The sequence below is a fragment of the Microcebus murinus genome, chromosome 4 (genome assembly GCF_040939455.1).
Source record: "Microcebus murinus isolate Inina chromosome 4, M.murinus_Inina_mat1.0, whole genome shotgun sequence".
In the NCBI taxonomy this organism is placed as follows: domain Eukaryota; kingdom Metazoa; phylum Chordata; class Mammalia; order Primates; family Cheirogaleidae; genus Microcebus; species Microcebus murinus.
This window is the reverse complement of record NC_134107.1, coordinates 49,052,983-49,078,399: the sequence shown is the minus strand read 5'-3', so window position 1 is coordinate 49,078,399 and position 25,417 is coordinate 49,052,983. Positions and strand designations below refer to the sequence as shown.

Below are 25,417 nucleotides of genomic sequence, written 5' to 3'. Positions count from 1 at the left end.
GTGATTGGGGGCGATATTTAAGATATAAACAACTAGTTCAGAAGAGCATTGACACATGGAAGCCACTGTAGGCTCCCCAGGTGTGCCAGGCACTTACCTTTTACTCGTTGAATAGCGAGGAGACCTTGGGGCACTGGCAGAGGGATGGGGCATTTATGGGGCTTGGGGCACGGGCTCTTCACCCACTCTATGGAAGTATTTCGCTATTTTAAACACCCAGTGTGGCTGTACCAGTTGGGTACTGAGGTGGTGTGGGGGAGAACACTTGCGTTGCCTTTGGCAGGTGTTCAGAGGTATGGATGGACTCTTTGGTAGTCTTCTCCTTTAACTCACTGCTGGGGGGACTCTTTGTGCTGGGCCCGATTATCTCTCGACAGGTGCTTGGAAAGTATCACATTGGAATTTAGGGTTGTCTGTTTGGAAAGCACTGAGACATGTTAATTTATTCGGAAAATAGTGTGCATACAGTGTGAGAGGTTCACAGTCCCTGTCTTCATGCGGTCCCCAGTCTGTACCAGTGACCTTCAAATTGTTCTTGCTCTCTGACTCTAGGCTAAGAATCTGTCCATGGGAAATGATTACAAGGATATTCACCCCAACGATGAAAAGTTGGGCAGAATCTAAATGTTCAACCACAAGGAAATAATAATAGTATGGCTACTGCTGGGAATATTATACACCTCTTAAAAATTATGGATACAAAGAATTTTTCAGGACCGCCTGTGAAATGTTAGGTGGGCAATAAAAACCCAAAACTATAGAGAATAATAATAGTGTTGTTGGTGTAAGAAAACACGTCAAAGTGCATGGTTAGCACTTACTATTATTTGGTGATGGCATATGGATAAAGTTTATTTTCTCCTATGTATGTTTCTGTGTGTTCCATCTGTCATCTAGGGGTATTAACTTTATAGCTAGAGGTGTTCCAGAAACATATTTTTTAAATCCAATTAAAAGTTTTAAAAATTATTGTGCAATTAGTGGGTGAATGTGTTGAATTTAAACTTGGAGAAACGCATTTAGAGGTTGTGTTTATTGCCTGCAAAGGAAGCTGCTGACTCTCGGTGAGATAAAAATAAGAGCCTAGGTCAGCCTCCTCGCACCAGGGCACCCGGCTCCCCCAGGCTTCCAGACCGCGAGGGTTCTGAGAGGCCCTGATGGGCTTGTTGAAAGGCTCTACTTGGCTTCTTATTAATGTCCCTCCCGAAGCAGTGCTCTGCTCTGCTGGGTAACCTTGTCAGAAGGTTACTCGCGGCTCTCCAGGGCTCGGCTAATTTTAAACCTGGTCAGCCAGCGTGGTGGCATTGTGCTGCAGAGACACGGACAGCTCCGTGAGAGACACGGCTGGGGGAAGATGAGTGGAGTCCACGGTTTTGTCTCGTCCTCGTGTAAGTGACAAGGCACACTGAACAAGCAAAGAGAGAGCTGGGATGATAATGAGAGCTTTTATGGTAAAAAAAAAAAAAAAACACCAAAAAACAGGATGGTTAAAGATCTTTTAGCAGTGTCAATGCCAGTTGATAATTGCACGGCGTGGTGGTCCCTGCATGAACTGTGTTAATTCTGACCACACTAGGCGTAGCAAGGTGAATGAGTTCCTCTTTCGGGAACTAGACTTTTGGCTGTTATTAAAGACAGTGAAACTGCAGTGAATTTCACTGTTTATTTGGCGTTTAAAAAAATTTATAGGACTTAAACTCTGCTGGTGATAGGTTCCTCTGTGAAGTTTTTGATTGATTTGATTGAGAAAGGGCTATTTCTGAAAAGCTAAAAGAAAAAAAAAAGCAAACTTAAAAAAACAGAATCTCTGCCTGTGTGCATGTCTACTGCTGCTTTGGCTGCCACTAAAATTGTCATTTTAAAGGCTTTTTTTTGAGCATTTGCAATAGAGTCTTGTTCAGAATACTGCTTGTCTTATAATACCTGTAACCATGATATTTTTAAATGAAACATAAATCAATAACTACAAAATAGTGTGACATTGGGGAACATTTCCCCCATCAAAAATTAACTTTTTAAAGAAAAATTTAGAAAATTCATTTGTTTCTATTGAGAATTTTTTCGTTTGCCTGCCTTTCAACACCTTCAGGTTAGGAATCTAACTGCCTGTTAGAGTTAGCTCTGTCTTCCCCTGCCAGGACATTCACGCCTGCTTCTGCACATAAGGAATTACAATGGGAAACATAATCCACCCAGGGGTTGGCCTGATCTTGGGGCTTACCTGCCTGGCTTGAAGAAGAGCATCTTTTCTTGTAGCTGGGTCTATACCCACCCACTTATAAAACAGTCCCTGGGAGCAAATTAAAGAGGCATTGTGTATGGAGTACACTAAGATGAAAGAACAATGGATGGAGAATCAATAACCTGCTAACTCCCTGCAGTGATTGAAGTTAACTTTATTTGAAATATCCAGGCTGGGCCAGACCACATCAAGCCAGCAGCGTTCCTATACTGGGGTAGCATTGGAGTGAACTTTGATTTCATTTTAGGGGGAGAAAAAAAAAAGAGAATAATGAATAAATGCTTTTTATTAGCCTTTTTTTTCCCCTTGAAGGTCTGCCCCTCCCACGGTAGATCTAATTAGTTCTGACATGTTTGGATTTAGTTTTGAGAAAATTAAAGCTGAGTAATATCAGGAATTCATTGAGTGGGAATACTTGTTAAAACCTTCATTGACCCAAATCCGGCTTTTATACATAGTATTAAATAAGCAAACTAAAGAAAACTCCATCCTCATCTTTCCTTAGAATAATATTTTTAAAGGCACAAAGTAGTTAAGTATGATATAAATGTAAGTTGCTCTGATCGGATACTAAATAAATGAGTGATTGCAGGGGCTGTCGTGGAGACGTTAAGAGTGCAGTTATGAATTTAATGTATGTTTATTTCTTAAAACTCAAGTCCTCTTTGACTCCTATTCAAATGTCTGCTTTTTTTCCCTTCTCCTGGGCTTCTCTTTCTCACCTCCGAGACACTTCCTTTCCCTCCTACACTTGGCCTGCACACTGTTATAGGCAGGCCTACTGTTATTTTTGTGGAAACCTGATACTTTGGGGCTAAACGCAGCCCCGGGTCCCTGGGGGTGGGGGCGAACTGGCGGAGAGCTGCAAAGGCGGTCTCGGCGCTGCTGGGCTCTCAGGATGAGCTACTGCGGAAGCTGGGCTGAGGGCCGCAGGGGTCAGGGCTGGGGTGCACAGGCTGGGGCGCTTGGAAGTCATCAGGTTGTGGCTCAGCGGGTGGCAGAGCCTATGCTGAGGTGGGGGGGCTGGCCTGAGATTCAGGGAAAGCAGCGTTGGTTGTTGAGGGTGGAGTCCAGCTAGTCTGGGTGTTTGAAAACCAGAGGGAGGTTTTGAAGCCAGTGAGTTTTTTTATCCCATTCTGTGGGTATAGTTCAAGGTACGCCTGAGGCTGCCCTTGTAATTCCTCTGACAGGGATGAATTTCTTAAGAGTCATTGAAATTGAATTAATATTGTCTATAAAAATAAATAGAATGGTTATTTGTTGACCTGTGCTAGGGGACTGGACCTAGTCCTTGCCTTCTGAAAATGTGCAGTATAGCAGGAAAGAAGACAGATATATAGGCAGTAATTATTACTCATAGTTGTATGTTTGCTCAACAATTTGAGAACCTATGTATCATGTCAGGCACAGTTAAGTGGGCACACACACTAATCTTGAGAGCATTCGGATAAGATAATGTATATAATGGCTGTTGATGATTGAGACACCGTTAATACTTTACATGGATCATCTAATTTAATCTTTGCAACAGTAGGCAATATTATTTCTTCTGCTTTTTCATAAAAGGAACCTGAGGCACAGCTAATTAAGTGGAGAACTCAATTTGGGATTCCAAAACCCAGTGTACTCTTTACGTACATCTAACTACTCTGCCATATGGATTCTCCAGATGCACAAGGTGATCCCTTGTCACTTGTAGGAGTGCCTCCCAAGGACAGCATTTAGCAAACATCTTGTGAGTTCTAGCAACCTGTCAGGTTTTGGGAGATGTTACATGTGGCAATGCCAAGGAGCTTACCGATGAGTGAGGAGACAGTACCTTAGGAGAAAGTAGAGTGCAATGTACTAAGTGTGGTGTTGGAAGTGTGTTCTGGAGGTGTTGATCTCGCTGAAAAGGTTTCCCAGAGGATGGGTTGGTGACTTTGGTCTTAAAAGGAGAGCCACTGGTGAGAGGAGAAGGCCCAGGTGCCTGCAGGTGGGGTGGAGCAGGCCGCCCACTGTGTCCAGGCGCTGGAGTGGGTGTGTATCTGGTGTGTAGGGGTCCTGGACAGGCGGCAGAGCAGCAGGCTGAGAACAGGGAGGAAGGGCCTTGGGTGTGGGTGTCTTATAATGCAGTCGACTCCGAAGGGGTGGGGATCTGCTGAAAGATTTTAAATGAGTGGATTATAAAAGTCCTCTCTGCATTTTAGGAAAGCATTTCTGGCTGCAGGATAGAGTAAGAGAGGCTTGCTAAAAATATATCTCCTGGGGATTCTGATTCAATGCTTCTGGCACCAGAGCTGGGAACCTATATGTTTAAGACACCACCTGTGTCGTCCTGGTGTGTAATGAGGCTGGGCACCTGGCAGAGCTCGGTCGTTGGCAGTGGCGATGATGGGGCAGACGGGGGGGATGTCCTTTCCTTGAGGCAGGAGCGAAGTTAGTGGGGTGGAGAGGAGCAGAGGGAATATAGCTGAGGTGAGGAGGGCAGGCTCAAGTGAACGGTCTTGGTGATGGGCTAGATCTGGATGGGCGGGAAGGCCTGGAGAATGGCCTTCCCCTTGGGTGCTGCTCTGGCCAGGTTATCTGAGAAGCAGAATCTCTTGAGAGGAGGCCGTGGGGTTGGGTTCTCTCTTCCTAGAACCTGAGACATCCTTTTTTCTTTTTATTATTTTTTAATTTTCATGGGCACTTTTGGAGCAGTGACTTTGAAGGTTGCCAGGTCCCCGTATGCCAGGACTGCGTGCATGTGAGGTTTTGGGTTTGCGTGTTTTGCCTGTGGGCCTCTTGGCCTCTCAGGTCGCATCCTGTATGCAGAATCACCGCTGGGCAATTGGACTGGGAGGGAATCAACACCCAGGAATGTCTTCAAGAGGGAGGGCTTTAGTGGTCCTTTGTAGGTGTAGTTAGAAATGGATTCCATTTTAATTAAATGTAAGATGTTGAAGGCTCGTCTTCCTTGTTCCTCTACCAGGGTTAACAGAATCTGTAGGAGTAAGTGATCCTGGAAGGAATAGATACCTCCCCCTGCCTCTTCTTTTTTTTTTTTTTTTTTTCCCTAGAGGGTCTTGTGCCTTTGCTGGGGAGCTGCAGAGACATTGATCGAAGCAAGATGTGGCCTTTGCATGTTTCACTTGCTACAGCTGACACATTTGCTAGGTCGGTACAGGTGAGGAGGGAGGAGTCTGAGGGGTAGAGATGGCTCTCCTTCAAGCTCCCTGGACTATAGGGGAGTGAAGGCAGGTGAACTGAGGCCTGATGTCAGAAGGTAGGGGAATGTCTCAGCTTTTCTGTCTACACCTCTCTTTGGCTGGGCATCTCACCCCAGTGCATGCCCTTGCGGTGCTCGGAGACTGCTTGCTCAGAGCTACTGCTGTGCCCAAAGTAGCTGCTCAGGTAGCACTCGTCCAGTTGAATGAGTGGCTTCTTGTCCAAAAGGGAGACAGTAGTCACTTACCCTGGTTCTGCCAAGATTCTTTCTCCTATTGAACTTGAACTGAGTATAAACCAAGGGCCGGTTCACATTTGGAGGGCAGGACTGGGCTGAGGGTGGGGCTTTCATTGGCCCTGGATATGCATTGCTCTCACCGTGAGACCTGTTTTGCAGCCGCCCCATCACTGTGTCATCATTAAATGGCAGATTGTATTTCTCATTTGAAGGGTGGAGACTTCGTTGTGTCAGGGATCATTGGTGCCCAGTGGACATTTGCAAGCCAGCAGTGTTATATATTTTTGGTTCGTTCGAGCGTTAGCTCTCGTTGGTGTTAGTTGGCGTTGGCACCGCAGATGTGTGCCTCTGTGAGCGTAGCAGTCTGGTTCCCATGCTGGGCTGGGGTGTGACTGTGCTGTCACTTCAGGGACCAGGGAAATATGGTAAGTGTTTGAAGACGAAGTGCGATGAGCCTTTGTTGGAAGGGCTGAGTGACCGGGTACTGAACAGATATAATCCCGTGGCTCTGGGCTGTTTAAACAGGCACACCTGTATAAACGGTCACTGTCTTTGGTGTATTAAAATGGCCTTTATATACTTGGAACACTTAAGGCATGTGCCACATTGTGACACTTCAGTTTATTTAGAGAACCATTCTGACCCCGGATCACACTAAAAATACTTTTGATTTAAAAATTCTGATCTCAAATTTATGAAATTATCTGTTCTTCATCCTTTATTCCCCCCCAAGTAAGCAGACAGACATGCATGCACCCTCAGGAGCTGCTCACATGCTCCCGGTGTTTCTGGCATTTTCCTTTCCTTCGTATGAAACAGTCCATCCAGCCTTTTGTCACGGCCCATGAGGTGCCTCGTGAACCCTCAGCTTACGTTTTCAGCCTCTGCTGCAGCCTTTCTGCTTCCTTCCCTGGCCCCTTCTTCCCCACGTCCCCTCCACGAATGCTGTTCTGGGAGCAGGCCTTTCAGTGTTCTTCTCGTCCTTGGCCTACTCAGCCCTGCTCGGCCTTCAGGACCAGCGTAAATGCCACCTCCTGAGAAGCTCTCGTTGACCTGAGAGACAGAATAAACTCTCCTAGCAGCACTTTGTTCCTTCCTCATTGCAGCGTGTGACAAGTTTATTCATTTATTCATTCATGTATTTACCCGTTGACTCGTTATTTTAGGTAACCATTCAGTTATCATTTTGGGGGAGCATTTACCAGGTGTCAGGCATTCTTTCGAATGCCAAGAATAGAAAAATGACTAAAGGCACGGACCCAACCCTTAAAGATCTCACAAACCCGCAAGGATTCCTATGCTGTAAGTGTGGGAGGTTCGTTTGTACCCGCCAGCAGAGGTGCTACTGTGGGAACACAGAGGAGGGGGAGAGGTCAGGCCAGGCTTCAAGTGGAGGGTCTCGAAGTCTGGAAGGTGTCGGTACTTGCTTGTCTCCCTGCTGGATAGGTGCTGGTTGAGGGCCGGGAGCATAGCATGTTTGTTATCTCTGTCCCTAGTACCTGGCACATGAGTGCAGAGACACGGGGCAGGGAGTGCTCAATAAGTGCTTTAGAGAACAGAAATCATTTCCCTTTCATGTTTATACCCCATCTTGTTTCAGAATGATTTTAAGGCAGCTTGCAGGATAATAAAATAATAATAAAAATAAAGGTGGGGAAAAGAAGGAAGGAAACGAATGGGATAGAGATGAGGACCTAAAGTGGACTTAGAATGAAACCGCCTCCAGACCAAAATGGGTGCCCTCTGAGCGCCCGGCCAGCGCGTCTCAATGTGCTTCGGCAGCCAGTGAGTAAAGTGAAGGCCAGTTGGTTGACCACAAGGTGAAAAACACACGGCGTTCTGTTTGCGATAGAACTTTCCTTTGGGATCTTTGTAAAGAGCTGTCTGTGTGATGTGATGAGTAAATCCCGTGACTAATCTCCACAGGTGGTTTCTTCTAATAACCCTCACGGTGCTGAGGGCAGCATGTAAAAGCATAATTCGGTAAAAGCAAATTTATACAGAACTCCTGGGATGAACTTTCTCTAAGATAACAATGGAATCAGAAAGGTACTCCAACAGGTCAGGTTTTATTTCATTTTTCTTTTTTTCTTTTTTTTTTTTTTGAGACAGAGTCTCACTTTGTTGCCCAGGCTAGAGTGAGTGCCGTGGCGTCAGCCTAGCTCACAGCAACCTCAAACTCCTGGGCTCGAGTGATCCTTCTGCCTCAGCCTCCCAGGTAGCTGGGACTACAGGCATGTGCCACCATGCCCGGCTAATTTTTTTTTTATATACATATCAGTTGGCCAATTAATTTCTTTCTATTTATAGTAGAGACGGGGTCTCGCTCTTGCTCAGGCTGGTTTTGAACTCCTGACCTTGAGCAATCCGCCCGCCTTGGCCTCCCAAGAGCTAGGATTACAGGCGTGAGCCACAGCGCCTGGCCTTATTTCATTTTTCTTTCTGTGATTTTTTTATTGAAGTACAGAGTACATATGGAAAAGTGCATGCACACGTCAGTGTTGAGTCCCTTGTATTTTCCCATCGTGAACACGTTGGTGTCCAGAGCCGCTGATCTGCATCAGCCTGACCAGAACTCCCTACCCTCCCTTCCAGTTATTGCCTCAACCCCCAAAGGGTGACCACTATCCTGACTCCGAATAACATAGGTTAATTTTGTTAGTGTTTGAACTTGGGATAAATGGAAGCATGCAGTATATATTCCTTAGATTCTGGTTTATTTCCCTTCATTATTACCTTTGTGGAATTCACTTGTCTTGTAAATTGCAGCTGTAATTAATTTATTCTCATTGATGTATAATAGCAGTGTCCCATAGAACTTTCTATGGAGATGAAATGCTTTCTTTTTTTTTTTTTGAGACAGAGTCTCACTTTGTGCCCAGGCTAGCTTGAGTGCCGTGGCATCAGCCTAGCTCACAGCAACCTCAAACTCCTGGGCTCAAGCAATCCTGCTGCCTCAGCCTCCTGAGTAGCTGGGACTACAGGCATGTGCCACCATGCCTGGCTGATTTTCTATATATATATATGTGTTACTTGGCCAATTAATTTCTTTCTATTTATAGTAGAGACGGGGGTCTCGCTCTTGCTCAGGCTGGTTTTGAACTCCTGACCTCGAGCAATCTGCCCGCCTCAGCCTCCCAGAGTGTTAGGATTACAGGCCAGGTGTGAGCCACCACGCCCGGCCCAGATGAAATGCTTTCTGTCTCTGCTGTATGATATGGTAGCCACTAGCCATGTTTGGCTGTTGAGCTCATGAAAGATGGCTAGTGTGACTGAGCAAGTGAATGTTTATTTCTATTTAATCTTATTAATTTACTTTTAAATGTATAAATGTGACTAGTGCCTACTGTACTGGATGGGTACAGTTGTATGCTACAGTTTATATATATCCTATTGTTGAAAATTTGGCTGTTTCTGGTTATTACAAATAATTCAAGTATAAACATTCCTGTGCCTTTCTTTTGGTGAACATAAGCATGTATTTCTTTGGAGAATGTACCTAGGATTTGGAATTGCTGAATCAGAAGGTATGCATATAATCAGTTTTAGTATGTAAATACTGCCAAAGAGTTTTCCAGAATGATTGTACCAGTTTATGCTCTTGTGATCTGTCTGAGAGTTCTAGTTGCTGTACATCCTTGACAACACTTGGTATTATTAGCATTTTTATTTTAGCCTATCTAGTGGCTGGATATCGGTATCTTGTTGTTTTAGTTTGCATTTCTTTGATAACTAGGCATATCGAGCACCTTTTCATTTGTTTATCGGCCATTTGTTTATGTTTTATAAAATACATTGGCTTTTTACCTTTTTATCTATTGAGTTGTCTGATTTCTTATTGCTTTATAGGAATACTTTATATATGAAGGCTAAGAGTCTCTGTTGAATAAGTATATTGCATATATCTTCACTTTGTGGCTTGTTTTTTATTTTCTTAATGGTTCTTTCTGTGAAAGGAAGTTTTTAATTGTAATATAGTTCAATTTATCAGTTTTTGCATCTTTTATTCATGCTTTTTGTATCCTTTTAAAGTAATCTTTGCTTACTTTAAGGTCATGTAGATAATCTGCTGGATTTTCTTCAAAATTCTTTATTGTTCTGCATTTTATATTTAGATTTAAAATCCATTTCAGATGGATTATAGAGTATGGTGTGAGGTGGGGGTCAAGTTTTATGTTTCTCATATAGATAGCAATCGACCTTCTTCATTTATTGAAAAACTAACCTTTACTCAGGACAATGCCATGTCACTTTTGTCAAAAATCAAGTGAATGTATGAGTTTGTTTCTGAACTCTTTTCTGATCCATTGGTCTATTTTGTATATCTTTGTGCCAGTACCTACTGTTAATGACTAAGCTTTGTAACAAGTTTCAATATTGGGCAGTATAAACCATTCAGCTTTGGTTTTGCTTCTTTAAAAGTGCCCAAGAGCTGAATTTATTCAAATAGGTTAGTTTTATCTTGGCCCACTTTTATCTAGCATTCTAATTATATGACACTGTCCTAGGTCCTAGAGATCACACAGGCTATATGTTTCTGTTCCAAAGGAATTTTATGATCATGTTTTAGGTCTCAAAAAATACCTATGTATGACTTAGGTAGAATATCAGGACCTATATCCTCAGATCCATTAGAAATGTTTAAAGGCAGATAGGCCAGACTCAATACCCATGCAAGAAAGTGACAGCCTGGCATCTGATGGTTGAGAGATAGGCAGGGGAAAAAAAAAAAGTGATGAATTGTGTTTTTTGGTTACTTTAGGTTGACAGGAAAGAGGAGTTTTTTTCCTCTTGGGCATGATGAAGCCTAGATTTTGGGTCGCTGGACGTGAGTGTTGATGAGATCCATGTGGATCCATTAGATCTTTGAGAGCATGTGAATGTTAGTGTATGTGGCAGTACCACCAGAGCAGAAGTTGGCCTTCACAGTTCAGCACTTTAAAATGCCATCTTGGTTCAAGTTTCCCTTGTTGATTGGCTTGTGACCCAATCTGACTTGAACTGTGGATTTACCTATTGCTTCTACCCCTACCCCGTGGCTGTCTAAATAATCCAGGATAGATGGAGGCATGGCCAGAATGAGGGAAGCACCTTAAGTCATAGAAGCTGGAGAAGGAGGGCCCAGGACCATTTTTGTATGTAAAGTAGGGAGGGCCCTTCCTGATGCAGCACAAGTGGAACTCTGAATCAGCCCAGGGGGACTGAAGTGAGTCCAGAGCCAACAATGCTGTTCAGTTGGCTGACACAGACCGTGTGACATTGAGTGAATCTCCACCGGCCTTTCAGGGACGACCTCCCGGGGCGCCAGCACTCTGATGGTACAGGGCCCATGTGTAGGCATTCTCTCAGCCACACAGCTGAAGTGGACCCTCTTGAAATAGTGTATGCGCATAACTCCAGTGCATATATTTGTCTTGTGACTTGATGTCTTTTAAAATAGGAACTGTCTACTTTTGATTTTTAGTTTATATTCATTAATCATTAAATATGCTAAGGTGTCATAATAATATAATGATGAATCTCACCAACTAAGAGAGTGGCATTATCCATAGATTCTCACAGCTAATGAGTACTATTTAGTACTATGATAGACTAATGAGTACTATTTTCCTGGTGTTTGCTTTCTTTATTTTTAGCAAGCATTATGGTTGGTTAGTCTTCCTGAAATGTATGTTCAGTCTGCAGACTTACTGCAAGTGGGGAGCCAGTCTTGGGGTTTTCTTTGACTGTTACTCCTGGAAAAAGGTTGAGTTTTCCTTCTCAAATACTGACAACTACTTCTTGCTAACTCTTGTGGCAGTTTTTTTTTTCCTCTTGGAGCAGGAAGGAGGCTTCTGTTTCTGGGTTTGAAATGTGTTTCCTAAGGCCAAATCGTCCACCTGCCAGGGCTCCATAAGTCGGGCTGCAAGTCATGCCATCCAGTTCATGCTCACTTTGCGTGTGCACTGTCTTGCTGTGAGGTCGTTGCTTTGGAATGGCCAGATAGGATAGACTACCTGACACTGGGCCTGTGGCCTTGTCCTTTTGAAGGAGTCCACTGATGAAGATGACCAACGATCAGCTTGACTGGTGGTGGTGGTGGGAGACAGGAAGGGGCTGGATTTCTGTTCTCAGTGGCTAACAGATTCATTAAGGGGACAGGGAAGGTGATTCCCCTAAGGCTGGTAATGCAGAGTGGTCCCATCAGAGCCGCATAGCATGAAATCAATCAAAGCTTTTCTTGAGCTGTCACCTGGGCAAGTACTTAGGGCTGATGGAGCGGAGAATTAATCAGGGAATCTCAGGAGGGTAATGCTAAGTCCTCTAATGGGATGCTCAGCATTGGGGCTTGGTGAAGAGGTATTGGCTTGTTGATGGGATTCTGTTGATACGGAAGTGATTTTTGAAAATGAGAAGGAGTAATTATCCACTCCTCCCTGCTGAAATCAGAGGAAACCTGTTGGCAACTGGCACCAAGGCTCACGGGCTGCCACTGGCTCCTCAGCAGATGTTGCCTCAGTTCTCGGTGTCAGCGTTCCCTGAGAGTTCTGCAGTCTCTCTGACAGTGACATATGTTCTGCAGTTCCATTTCTCTAGTGGTTGCCTACAAAATCTGGGCTGCCAAGCCTCACCTGTATTTCTCAGGCCACTCGTTATATATAGCAAGGTCGGCTGGTGTCTGAAATGGTAGGAGAATAATAACATGGCCCACTTTACATATGCAAAAGCAATTAGCCATCATTAGTGCCTGACATTCCTCTCAACTGCCCAGGGAGGTGAGTCAGTGTCATCACTATTCATTAGGAATTAGTCCGGCTGTGCTTGATGACGTCCGTTGTGGACAGAGCTGAGCATTCAGCACTGCCTACATCCCACCGTCCAGTGGGGGTGTAGTGTGTCCGATACTCCCGTGCGATGTGCGTTCTGTCTGGAAAATGACCCCTAGATTCAGCTTCTATGACGCATATGACTTTGGACCGTTTGTTTGGGTCTCTGAGCCTCATGAAGTGGGGATAATACCCAGTGGGGTAGTTGCAGTAATTAAATAGATTAAATAAGATCATGCAGGCCAAAGCTTCTGGCATCGTGCTTAAAACCTGGTTCGGGGAGAAGGTTGAGTTTGGATTTGAGGTACCAGTTCACTTTGGAAGTAAAGCACATTTTTCCCCTAGTCTTTTTGTTGGAGGGCAGCTTTTCTCCTGCGAGAAAAATGTGGACTTTCACTAAGATCACAGCGGCCTGCACGCCATCAAATGCTTTTTGTCTGCTATCCATATCATCCCAGCTGTGCGATTCTCTTTCTTTAAACCCCCAAATGGCTCCCACTCTACCTTCCTTGCTTCCTCCCGAGCTAATAGAAATCCTTTTTCTTAGCTGTCTTCCCACTGCCGCTCCCTGGGTGTTGCCCTTTCCACTCACCTACCCACTCCAGTCTGCTTTGTTGCCGTTTTTCACCTTTGGCTTCTGGTCTTTACACGCTCACCACCTTGCCTCCCTTATAACTCTCCTTGTAGCTGTCACCTTCTGGTTCTCCTTTTCTCTAGTGGCCAAAAGAAAAGGGAAATACAGCAGGTAAACTATAGTATCTCAGAAATTATCACTCCCCTCAAAATAGAATTTGTTCATGATGGAAGAAGCTTACCTCTTGGAGGACCCGGATCTGATTTGTCCCTCTAACATGGAAGGACTGTTAGTTGTCAGTGATCATGATTAATAAATAAGCAGTTGGATCAGACAGCCAGCTCTTCATTATTCACACTGTGTCCGGTCTAGGTCTGTCCGCTTGTGTGCTCATTTGGTGATTTCCTTTGGAGCTCTTGCTACTCATTGGAAAGCCGCTGAAACGCTTCCTTTTCTCGTGGCAAGTTTGGGTGAAAGTTCAAAGAATGTTTGTGTCGCGTGGTTTTTGGGTCATTCTTTCATTGGATATTTGTGTGCCAGGCCCCGTACGAGCACTGGGAACACTGTGCAGGTGTAGCAGTGCCTGCCCTCAGGGACGGATGCTGGAGGGCAGGTGGGGGCAGCATTGGCAGACCACTTACTGGGTCCTGTTCCGGGTGGCGTCTGTGGGGACGCAAGGGATGTGAATGGGTCAGTTGGCCTCCCTCCGGTTAACAGTGAGCATGCTCGCACGTGGGAGCTGCAAGTGCCGTGTGGTCCTGGGTTATTCAGGCGGACACAGAGTCCTAACTCCATTCCGGCTCTTTCTGTGGTTTCATAGAATGTTAAGACACTGGCTAAAACAAGCTGTGTGGACTTTTTGGTGACCCTCATGTTTGGTGTCATTTCATTAGTCAGGAGGATTGGTTAAAATTAACCCCCTTTTTTAAAAGAGCCTTTAAATCACGTGGAAGTGGACGAGAAGCTGACATTATGAGAGACCCACAGGAACTAAGATGAAGGGAGCAGCAGATTCCTGTGTCCTGTCCTACCCCTCATTGGACAGAGTTGGTGTAGAAGCACCTTCATTTGACTGTCTTACTCCTTCATCCCCCAGGCTTTTGTAATAAACCGTGTGTTGTCTGAATGCACACATGATATCTCCGCTGTGCTCGTGTTACTCTTTTTGACGTGCCAGTGGGTTACGGTGAATTCGCCATTTAGGGACTGTGGCCGTTGGGCCAGTTAGCAGGATATTTGGATCATTGGTAACAGTTGTTTTTGGAGCTTCTTATAGTGCGGCTGGGAAGAATTTGAGGAAAAAAGGAGCTTTCAGGAAAGTGTTTATGATAGAAACTGAGGCACATGGAGGCTACATAATAACACTTTTTAAAAAATATATTTCCAAGAAACAAGACTTCCCTTCTCTCTTTCCATGTAAGCAGTCTGAGGAAAGGGTTATATACCCTGAATCACACTGCCCAGAAGAATATGAAAGTTCAGATTTAGATGAATTTTAGAAATAAAGGCATTCATCACCAATTTAAATTTTCCATTTAGTCATCTGAAGACCTTAAAGAAGTGGATTCTTGGTAAATTGATTTCCCAAAGTGAACCAGTAGAGGAAGCTCCTCCACATCTTTACCATCCCATCACGTGGGGCATACCGTCGTCTAGAGAGGACAGACCTGAACACAAGTGAACGTCTATTCATGGTTTTATGGATGCCAGGGCACCTTTGCTCATGATCTTACTAAATCTTTATGTTAGCTCTGTGGGGTAGTAGAGTCCCTCCATCCCTTAATGGATTTTTCAGTATTGGGAGTGAATTTAATTTATCATCTCTATTTTACAAATGAAAACCTCAGCTTCTTAGAGATTGAGTTTGAGCTCCATGGCTTGTGGGTGAGATAGGTTTGGAGCCAACATAAGTTGGAGTCTTCATACCACCTCTCCTCCCAGCCCCTGCCCCCAGTTCTGTGTTCTTCATTGACTGAATTGAGTGAAAGCTGACTCCCTTGCTCAAAGGATGCATGGGAAGGTGAAGATACCGGCTCTGCAACTACAGGTATTCTGTGCATAATTCACTTATTTATTTATTTATTTTTAAAATTTTTTTTTAGAGGGAGGGTCTTGCTTTGTTGCCCAGGCTTGAGTGCAATGGCTTGATCATAGCTCACTGGACCCTTGCATTCCTGATCTCAAGTGGTCCTCCTGCCTCAGACTCCCAAATAGGTGGGACTGTAGGCATGCACCACTGTACCTGGCAGTTCACTTGTTTAGATCTTTAATGTTGATAATAAGCAGGTGTGTGTTACTATAGAGTCAGAATCGGGGTAGATTAAGTAGTAGTTAACCAATTGCAGGCATTTTCAGGATACTCTTAAAGTCTGGCTAATACTCTCAGAGCCACTAGATACAAGGACAGTTTCCAGGATGAGGTGGATTTTGAGCCGGGCTGGAAGGAACCTGAGGGATGGAATGCCAGAATGGTTATTTCGGTGTCCAGTACGGGGAGCTTTTCTCAGCCAGCCCCAGTCTTGTGATCGGAAACTCTGTGCCCATATAGTGCCTCATCTTACAATTGGGTTGTAAAACCAAAGGCCTGTATAACTCTGTGGATTATGTATCTGGTAGTTTCTGGGGCTGTGTCCTGGCCCATGTCCAGAGTAATTCCATCCTGCTGAGCTTCAGTTGACCAAATTGCAAGAGCCTGGGCACAGAGTTTTTCCTTTTGCAGTAAATGAATAAACACACATAAGCGTTTAGAACAGTATCTATATTTACTAAGTGGATAGATCAGTTAATGCTAGCTAACACTGCATTCCACAAACAACCAAGGACTTATGATTCGTAGTTTTAGAAGTAACTTGAAGGAGTTATCCATACCGACAAGAGTTCTCCCCTTGTGGAGCAGGTCAACTAGCAGAAATATTTTCTGGTGTTTCCTAGAAACCATCATCCCTCGACCCACCCCTCATGAATGCATCTTCTTAGTCAACAGACCTCAATATGTGACACTCAGAGGTGGACTTACTTTCCATAGAACCTCTAAGCTCCCATCCCTTAGTTGCCGTTCCACAATCCTGACTTTTGCACACTTGGTTTCAGAGCCAAGAGCAGGAGTTTAGCTTGTTCCTATTAAATTCTGTTATTTTCTGCTTTAGCCCATGACCAAAACTGGTAAGATGCTTCTGAATCCTAACTGACAGGGTCAGTGTCCTTGGACGTCGAATAACCTTTGAAGAGCTGTCTGTCACATGGGAGGGTATAGACCCATCGTGTGGAAGTTCCAAAGAATATTCTGACTCAACATTAGACAGTCAGGATCCTGGGGGCTGCTTTTGTTATACCTAAATGGGTGTCTTCCAAGGGTGGGGAACCTGTGGCCTTCTGGATCCTTGAGCGTGGCCTTTTGACTAAATCCAAATTTTACAAAACGATTCCTTTTAATAAAGGGATTTGTTCTGTGAGGTATGGATTTGGTCGAGGGGCTGCACTTGGGAATCTGAAGGGCTACATGTGGCCTAGAGGCCACAGGTTCCCCACCCAAGCGAGATGGGCAGATGCATGTCTGTGCAGTTTTGTTTGGGAGAGGGTGGAAGGGGAGAAGGTGAGCTAGCCACTGCCCAGAGAGTTCACTCTTATTCTTATAACTTCTCCAATAAACCGCTTTGGAGCTAGAACAGACTCCAGAGTTGAGTCCGGTGCAGTTTGAATTTTATATGACTCTTAGATCCCAACAAAAATTGTAATGGTTTAAGAATTCAAAAAGCCCACACTGCAGGCATCGCAGAGTTCATTTGGGGGTTACTCACAAAACCCTTCCTTGTGGAGTAATTTGCACCATAACATTTGGCAATTTAAAAAGTCCTGTGTAAATGTACAATATGCTGGCGAGAGGTAGTAAATATTTTGCTGACACGTTCTTTGAGTGATAGCTCAGTGGCAGCATTTAAAGGCAGACAACCTGAGGGTTTTTTTTTTTTTTCTTTTTCTTTTAAATCCAGGTGCTGCCAAATCTACAAAGCTGTAAGGGAAGAAGCCAAAAGCACCTGCTAGTTCTGCTATTAATTGTGTAATATCCATGTGCCTTAGAGTCTTTGCACCTGGGATCTGTGGATAGACACAGATGGGGGAGGGCAGGGGGTGGGATACAATTGGGATAGAGAGGAAAAGAAGACAGGTTGTTGGCTGTCAGGTGACAGCTCTAAAACATGGACAGTCCTGGTGCACCCCCAGCACCTGTTTCCCTCCTGGGTGCCGCTGTTGTGACATTGCGTGGACTCGAGGGCACAGGAAGCTGCAGAGCGGCGGTCACAGGAAGCCTCCCCTTTTCGATCAGTCCTCAGGAGCAATTCTTCTCCCCTGTTTTGGGAGGCCTTTGAATTAATGATCTGATGCCTTTTCCACAAAGGAATATTGATATGTTAGTGTGCCGGACAGCGGGGAGTACTGGATTAGATCATTTTCATGTTGGTGTTGTGCCAGTTTGACATTTGTTTGAAAGCTTATCCCTTTGTGACTATAGGTTACATGCATAATTTAAGGGGAATAAATCTTTAAGAAAGATTTCTTTTGGTTCTGTAATCTTCAGTGCTACAGAAAAAGAAATGAAAGACTCCCCGGCAGTTTTCATGGGATCAGGAACTCAGAGTAGGCTACAAGATGAAGTGCCCCATATCGATACAGAATATTTTCACACGTGTGCCAGGTGCTTGTGGCAGGTGTTGCAGGAAAGACAGGAATGGGGACTACTTGGTCCCTGCTTCAAGGTTACAATCTAGGAGTCTAAGAGTGGCAGAGCAACCTGACTACACAAGATAAAAATCCCAAAAATGCTATAGGTCCAGAGCAGCTGGCGTCAGTGTCTTAATAGATTATTTGTGATGGCAAAATCATCATCCTCCTTCCTTCCACGATCCTGCCACCATCTTGGCCATCTCATATTGGGATGGTTTGACATTTTGGAGTTATGATGCCAGTTGTCACAATGAAGTGGATAGTATTTTTTTTTATCGTACTTTGTTTTCATATAAACAACTTGTTCTGCTACGGAGATTTGGTTATCATTGAACAGAGTGCCCCTGGTTGATAGTAGGCACTTGGTGAGTGGTTTCTATATGAATCACTGCAAACTTGCAACTCAGAGTGAATACTATTCTTGAATGAAAATTTCTTCTCGCCTGGGAAGATTACCCAACCTTCTGCCTGCCGTTGCATTTCTGTGTGAGCGCTTAGAATGGTGTGTGGAGAACAAAAGCCACTTGGACCTCAGAATTCCACGTTCTCCCCTGGGAGTTGTTCTCCCAGCAAAGCAAAGCAGGCGACCGAAGAAACTTGCAGTAGAACTCAGTGGGAGCAGTGTGTTTATGGTTACCACATCCTTACCGTACCATTTTGTGATTTCTCTTTCAGGTTTATTTTCTTGAAAAGGCTCCAGGCTTCGGCTTGGAAAATCCCACCGCCAAAATTGAGCCCAGCAGCTGGAGCGGCAGCGAGAGCCCTGCCGAAAACATGGAAAGGATGAGTGACTCCACAGATAAGCCAATTGACAACGACGCAGAAGGGGTCTGGAGCCCTGACATCGAGCAGAGCTTTCAGGAGGCCCTGGCTATCTATCCGCCATGTGGGAGGAGGAAAATCATCTTATCGGATGAAGGCAAAATGTATGGTAAGTGGCCTGGGAACGCTCCTCTGAAATGCTACAGACTGCTGTCGTGCTAGGGGATAGAGGGTAGCCGGCCTTCCAGGGAGATCCATTCATGATGGAGGCTTGAATGAGCTTTGTAGAATTTTAGTTGGTCCCCCAAGGGACTAACTCTCGACTAAAGAGGAGAGTCAATAAAGGACCATTGGGAAATTGCTTCCTGGGCTTTTCTTTTTCTGTCTGCTCAGTGGCATCACCTCAGAAGCTCTTGAGGTCCAGGTAGGAGCGTAGATAGTTGCAGTGGCATAGACTGGCACCACACGGCAGGGGTGAGTTCTTCAGACCGCTGGCCTCGTTTAAAGGAAGTGCTGCCACTTAACTCCTGGCAGCTGGTGCCATGCAGGAATGGGGGCCTGGTGCTGCCAAATCTCTTGATTACCCCACCTCCCCACCCCCGAAGGAAACGCCAGCGATCTGGATGTTTAGATGACATCTACTCTTTTTAAAAAGCCAGCACTTCAAAAAAAAACAAACCACCTTGTGCAGGCCAGATGAAACACGTGCATGGACTTGATCAGCCCCCGGAACCACCAGTTTGCTGCTTTGCTGCCAGTCTGCAGTTGAACGGTCAGACTAGGCATTAACCCTCCTCCCCCTGGGTCACTCTCAAGGGTCTCTTCTTCGGGGAATGTGCCCTGAAGGAATGCTGAGGATGAGGCCGGTAACCGGCCAGGAGTGCTGAGGGTGAGGCTGGGTAACCAGATGGCTTGGGATGCCACAGGCGGCTGCAAGTGTCCATCCACTCATCTGGGGCTTGCTTGCTGGCTTCGGGCATTCCCCCTTCCTTCCATAAATGCTTCCAGCTGCAGACCTGTACTTTTTGGCTGTTTACGTTTTGGAAAGCAGATGGCAGGTGGTTGCTTGTACATTCTGCTTGTCTAATTGGGCACATGGAGTTGACAGAGTTTAATACTGTAGCCGAGTCTAGAGAGATGCAAACAAATCAGCTAAACTCAAAGAGAACCTGCTCAGCAGCCTACCTGAGGTTGTTAACTTATCATGGGTGTGATTTATTTCTAAATAACTTGAAATCCTTTCCATAATAGGGTGTTGTTCCTTTAATACGTAGCCTCCTCTATCAGGAGCTGGCGGAGGCTGTGGCTTAAACTAGCGCACACTGCTAAGGGGAAAGCAGATGGCCGTGCAGCTGCCACCAGCTGTGCCCCCCACCCTGCCCTCCCCCTCTCCAACTTGGATGATGTAATGGAAACAAGGAAAATTTTGCTTTCTGCAGCATTGGAGTCACTCAGCCTGTCACACACGGGGGAGAGGGAGAACCCAAACCTCCAGCATTTGTTTTATGCTCTCATAATAACCTCTGTAGCCAAGGACGCTTCTTTGTGTCTGGTGAAATGGACTTAGGATGAAACATCTCAGCTGCTGTGGGGAGAAAGTTTCGGGGCTCTAGATTTTCTCTGTATTTGCGCGTCTTTTCTGGGCCTCTCTTCCTCAGCCTGGCGGGGTGCTCTCAGAGTCTCTTCTTTATACCTGAAATTGCAGCCCCTCCCCTCCCCTAAAGGCAGAGAAAAGCACTTATCCTGGAGCCTTCTTCGAACAGGATTTTATTAGGAATAGTGAAAGGTGGGCTTTGGGATACTACCATGTAACACTCCCATTTGTTTACCCAAAAAGTGTTTTATTCTAAAATAATGGCACAGTATTGGAAATCCTGGTTGGGAATAACTACTGCACTTTGTTTTTCACAAGGCACACTGGGAAAGGAACTGTCCCTTCAGGAATAAGGTTTCAGGGCTGAGAACATATAATTAATTCAAAGCAAAAGTTAATTTTTGTCCACTCTGATTTTGTTTTGTTGAGATTTTACTTTTTTAGATAGCAGCCCTGGTAGACTTAACCAATTTGCCTGTAACTCAATCGTAAAAATATTTTTATGAGAAAATAATTATGTAAGAGCTCTTATTGGTAACTGGGTCTCTGAAGCAACAGGCTAGGAAAAGAATGGTCAAAAGCTTTGGGATTTGGGTAGTTGAGTGAGCTTGAACAGTTTTATTCTTGGTCTTGGTCTTAGCTTTCTCCTTTGTAAAAATCAGATGATGTCCATAGTTCCTTTGGACTTTTCCCTTTCATGACACTGTGATTTTGTGACTTGTAACTGAACAAGAGGATCTGTTAGTTATTGACAGATGTGGTGTTAGTTGTGGGAGCATGTCTTGAGTACCCTGGGTAACTCCTGGGTGCACGTGTTCTTGATGTGTGGGTTCTTTTGTCCTTAAATCAGCAATACATTTACTGACTCTTGGTGGCTAACCTAATTTAAAATGAGGCAGTCCTTTTGGGCAAGCAGCTTTAGGAATTATAACTCATTTGGGAAGAACGATCTATCTAGTTATAGGTTTCTCAGCACGTGGAGTGCACAGCCTGCAGGATTGGGGTGTAGGAGATGTGTTTGCTGCCCTGGCCCTGCAGCCACCCCCACCTCCATCCAGCTGCTTTCGGAAGAAAACATCCTCACTCAGCTCCCTCTCTTTGATCAACATGGGGGAGTTATGCTTCTGTTGCTACCTTGGAAGGGAATCATGGTGGCTAACAGGGAGATGGAGACTGGACTCCTTAGGACGAACTGCCTTAGGTTCCTGGGAGCAGCGTCTGACCTGCCTGTGACTTTGAGAGTGAGAGGAAGTTGATTTGGGAGCCTCCGCAGTGAGGCCTCAGCACCTGGGGAACTGAGTCAGATGAGCACTGTGAGACCAGAGAGCTACCGTTCTTGGCTGCTGGTCTGTTCCCCATCTTCCCACGCGTGAATCAGGACACAAAACAGACCAGCATTCAGGCTTCCTGAAGGTTTTAGAGCAGACTTTTTCTCAAAAGGTTTTTTTTTTTTGAGGCAGAGTCTCGCTTTGTTGCCCAGGCTAGAGTGAGTGCCTTGGCGTCAGCCTAGCTCATAGCAACCTCAAACTCCTGGGCTCAAGCAATCCTCCTGCCTCAGCCTCCCAAGTAGCTGGGACTACAGGCATGCACCACCATGCCCGGCTAATTTTTTTTCTATGTATATTAGTTGGCCAATTAATTTCTTTCTATTTATAATAGAGACGGGGTCTCGCTCTTGCTCAGGCTGGTTTCGAACTCCTGACCTTGAGCAATCCGCCCACCTCGGCATCCCAGAGTGCTAGGATTACAGGCGTGAGCCACCGCACCCGGCTCTCAAAAGGTTTTGAAGGTGAAAACATTGAAAGCATTTTGGATTCCATGTAGTAAAATCAAAACGATTTAGTCTTTTAGTAAAATACCAAGTGTTTTTTACCTTAAAGAGTTATTCCAGTATTTCTGAGGATTTGTGTAGTGCTTTGTGATGTCACTAATCCTGAGCCATTGGAGAAGTGAGGTCAAGCGATTTATTTTGGGAATGAAATTCCCTTTGTGGTTGGCATTAGGGCAAATGCAGTGTTATAGAGCAGCGGTCCCCAACTTTTTTGGCACCAGGGACTGGTTTCATGGAAGATAATTTTTCCATGGACCTAGGGGGAGGGGGGATGGTTTCGGGGTGATTCAGGTGTGCTACATTTATTGTGCAGTCAAACCTCTCTGCTAATGATAATCTGTATTTGCATGTGCTCCCCAGTGCTAGCATCACCACCTCAGATCATCAGGCATTAGATTCTCATAAGGAAGTCGTACCCTAGACCTTGCATGTGCAGTTTATAGTAGGGTTAGTGCTCCTATGAGAATGTAATGCCACTGCTGATGTGACAGGAGGTGGAGCTCAGGCGGTGGTGCAAGCAATGGGGAGTGGCTGTAAATACAGTTGAAGCTTTACTGGCTCATTTGCCTGCCACTCGTCTCCTGCTGTGCAGCCGGGTTCTTAACAAGCCATAGGCCAGTACCCACCAGGGAGGGTTGGGGACCGCAGTTATAGAGGGAAAAATGGAAAGCTCTCTTCATGTTGAGGTTTTAGCCGTTGGAGGAGATGGCTCTTTCTGCTACCTTGGTCTTCTGGGAGCTGAGATTTTATGTAGTTGGTCTCCAGGCGGATAGATTGCTTCTGCCTTGGGCACCCGTATGTGTGGGCAGTCGTTCCTGTGGATAACTTGGCTGAATCCTCCTTTGACTTTGTTCTGAAGGGCGTGCATGCTTGCTTTCATTGGCACCCTCCCTTTTTCTTTATTTTCTCTTTCTCTGTGTCTGTCTTTCTCCTTTTCACTTCTTATCTTGTTTTTACATAGCCATGTATCTCTCTGGTAGATAGTGGGGGAGGAGATAGCAGGAGGACAAGATGAGAGGGAAGTTCTTGACCTACGTACTTGTCTGAAATTGGATTTCAGAGGAGCAGGCTGTAGTTGAAAACAAGACAAAACAGTGAACCATGGGAATATCTGGCTATGTGTCCTTTGCTACTGAAAATCCCAGTCTTACAACGTGGTCACATATGGCCTATAATCAAACTAGGAGAGGAACAGGAACTAACATTCACTGCGTGCTTGCTGTAGAGGCAGAGAAGCATAGTTTGGACTTTGTAATTACTATGAATCCTGGCCCTGCCACTTCTAGATAACAGAATTTGGAGCAGGTTGCCTTTCCTCTCTGTGTCTCAATTTCGTCAACTGCAAAGGAGGCTTAAATAGATCTTGCTTCATAGGAATATTATAAGGATTAAGTGAACTGATTGTGACCTAGGATTCCCCCTACTATGTGAATGATGTCTAGCATACAGTTTATATGAGAGCTGTATGTGTTTGTGAACCAACAACAGAATTGCTTTCTGGCACGTTCTATGCTAAAGACTTTACATGCAATTTCCATCTAATCCTCCTAACAGGGCCTTGCGGTTGGTGTTGTGATCCCCACTTTATAGGTGAGGAAGCAGAGAGGGGTAAAGTGACTTGCACGTGGCCAATGTAAATGGTGCACCTAAAAGGGTAGGCTCTAAAACCTAGGCTCTTTCCACTGTGTTTTTGTTCCTTCATTGGCAGAGGCCATGGTACATTAATTAAAAAAATCGGTATTGAGCGCCAGCTGTGTTTCAGCTCTGTGCTAGGGCTTCTCAGGGATACAGCAATGAACCAGACAGACACAGTCCCTGCCCTCAAGGAGCTATCACAAGTTCATTTGCAGGAAACTGACCTGAGGTCAGGGCTGTGTGCCAGAGATTTCTGAGAAGTCTGAAGGCCCTTTGAAGATAGCCACCTTCCACTTAGCCTTTTGAAGCCTGTTCTTGGCTACCAGTGTCCAGGGCACCTGGCCCAATGCTGGCAGGAAGAAAGCATCTCAAATAACGCAGTAGGGAGGATCCCAGATCACAAGGCTGGCCCCAGTGGTGGCCAGGAAGATGTCTGGAAGGTTCCAGTGCCCTGGGATCCTACAAACAGGCTGGGCAGAGCAGTTTCTGGGCAGCAACTTTCTCCTTTTATGAGAAGATATCTTCAGGGTCCTTGCTTAGGACAGCTCCAGGGAAGGGACCTTTCCTACTGGGATGCCAGTCCTGTCGGCCCCAGGGAGTTGAACTTTGAGGACCTGAGAAGGTGGGAGGAGGGTGATTCTGGGCCAGTCCCCCCAGGTACTAACCTGACTACCGCCAGCCGGGGAGCATAGGACTTGGAATTGCCCCTTTCTTACTTCACAGGAGCACAAGGTGGAAGAAGGAAAGGGGCTTTTTTAATGAGCTAGTGGCAGATCTGACAAGCAGGCATGAGAGTGAGAGTACGCACTAACAAGTGTGAATGTGTACTAGTTAGCGTGGGGAAGAGACTGGAGTCTCTAGTCCCCGTGCTGCTCCTGGCCTAGTGAACTGGTCAAGGAAATGAATGCGGATTGTCCTTCTGTAAGATCGCACTCTCACAGCATGTTTTTGAGGCTCGGGAAGGTGGCCTGTGTCTGGAGACTCCATAGAGCCTGGGCCAGGTAGGATCTCCAGGCTTTGGCAAGATGACTCTTGGGACCTGAGCTGAACTTGTTCTTCCCAGTGTTCCACCTGAACATCATGTGGCATCTTTGATTTCCTCTTTCTTTCTGCTCTATGATTCAAGGTGTTATTTTAAGATAATTGGTTAGAAATGTGAAACACGAAGAGCTGTGCCCCTAGAACAGGCTAGAAGTTCCTGAAAATCAGGACCCAGTGTTTCACAGGTCCTACTTCAGGGCCTAGGACACGGAAGGTGTCAGTATATTTGTCGAATACATGTATACATGAGATGAATTGGTGGTTAAAACAGAGAAAGGGGGGTGGGTAAGCCCGTGAGCCCTAAGGGTCTCTGCTGTTAGAGGAACTGGCTAGAGAGGGAGAAAGAGAAAAAAGAGAACGATATTTGTTTCTTTACTTACTGTCTTCTTAGGTTGAGAAAGGAAAACCCGTGGTTTTTGCTAGTTCTGTTGGCAAATGTTAGTTGAAGAGATAGGAGGGATTTCTCCTCAAAACAGGGACAGTGGCAAAGCAAGGGTTAATTCTGGAATCCTGGGAACAGATGAGTAATGGGGAATTTTGAAATAGTTTGGCTCCTGGGAGAATAGCAAAGCCAGCGTCATCAGCGTTCTGATTGGGAAGCTAAGTGTGTGGGGGGTAGGCAAAGGTTTATGCACAAGGTGTGAGCCCTTGTGCAACTGGATAAAAAATAGCTAATTAAGAGTGGCTCAAGAATTGGTCATAAGGGAGGAAGAAGGGAAGGAATGTTAAATGATTGCCAGGTTATGCCTTCTAACAGCTTTGCCATGGCCATGGGTAAGCCGT

General features: G+C 45.3%; 1 protein-coding gene across 8 annotated transcripts in view; it reads left to right on the top strand.

The window, feature by feature from the left end:
- The window catches only part of TEAD1 (TEA domain transcription factor 1), a 261,349-nt gene that overhangs the window by 69,280 nt on the left and 166,652 nt on the right, over positions 1-25,417 (top strand). For all 8 annotated transcript variants that reach the window (XM_012744245.3, XM_076002163.1, XM_076002165.1 and 5 more), the window contains one exon: positions 18,447-18,702. In XM_012744245.3, the coding sequence (XP_012599699.1) occupies positions 18,546-18,702 (157 nt within the window). In that variant the 5' untranslated portion in view covers positions 18,447-18,545. The remainder of the gene's footprint in view (positions 1-18,446; positions 18,703-25,417) is intronic.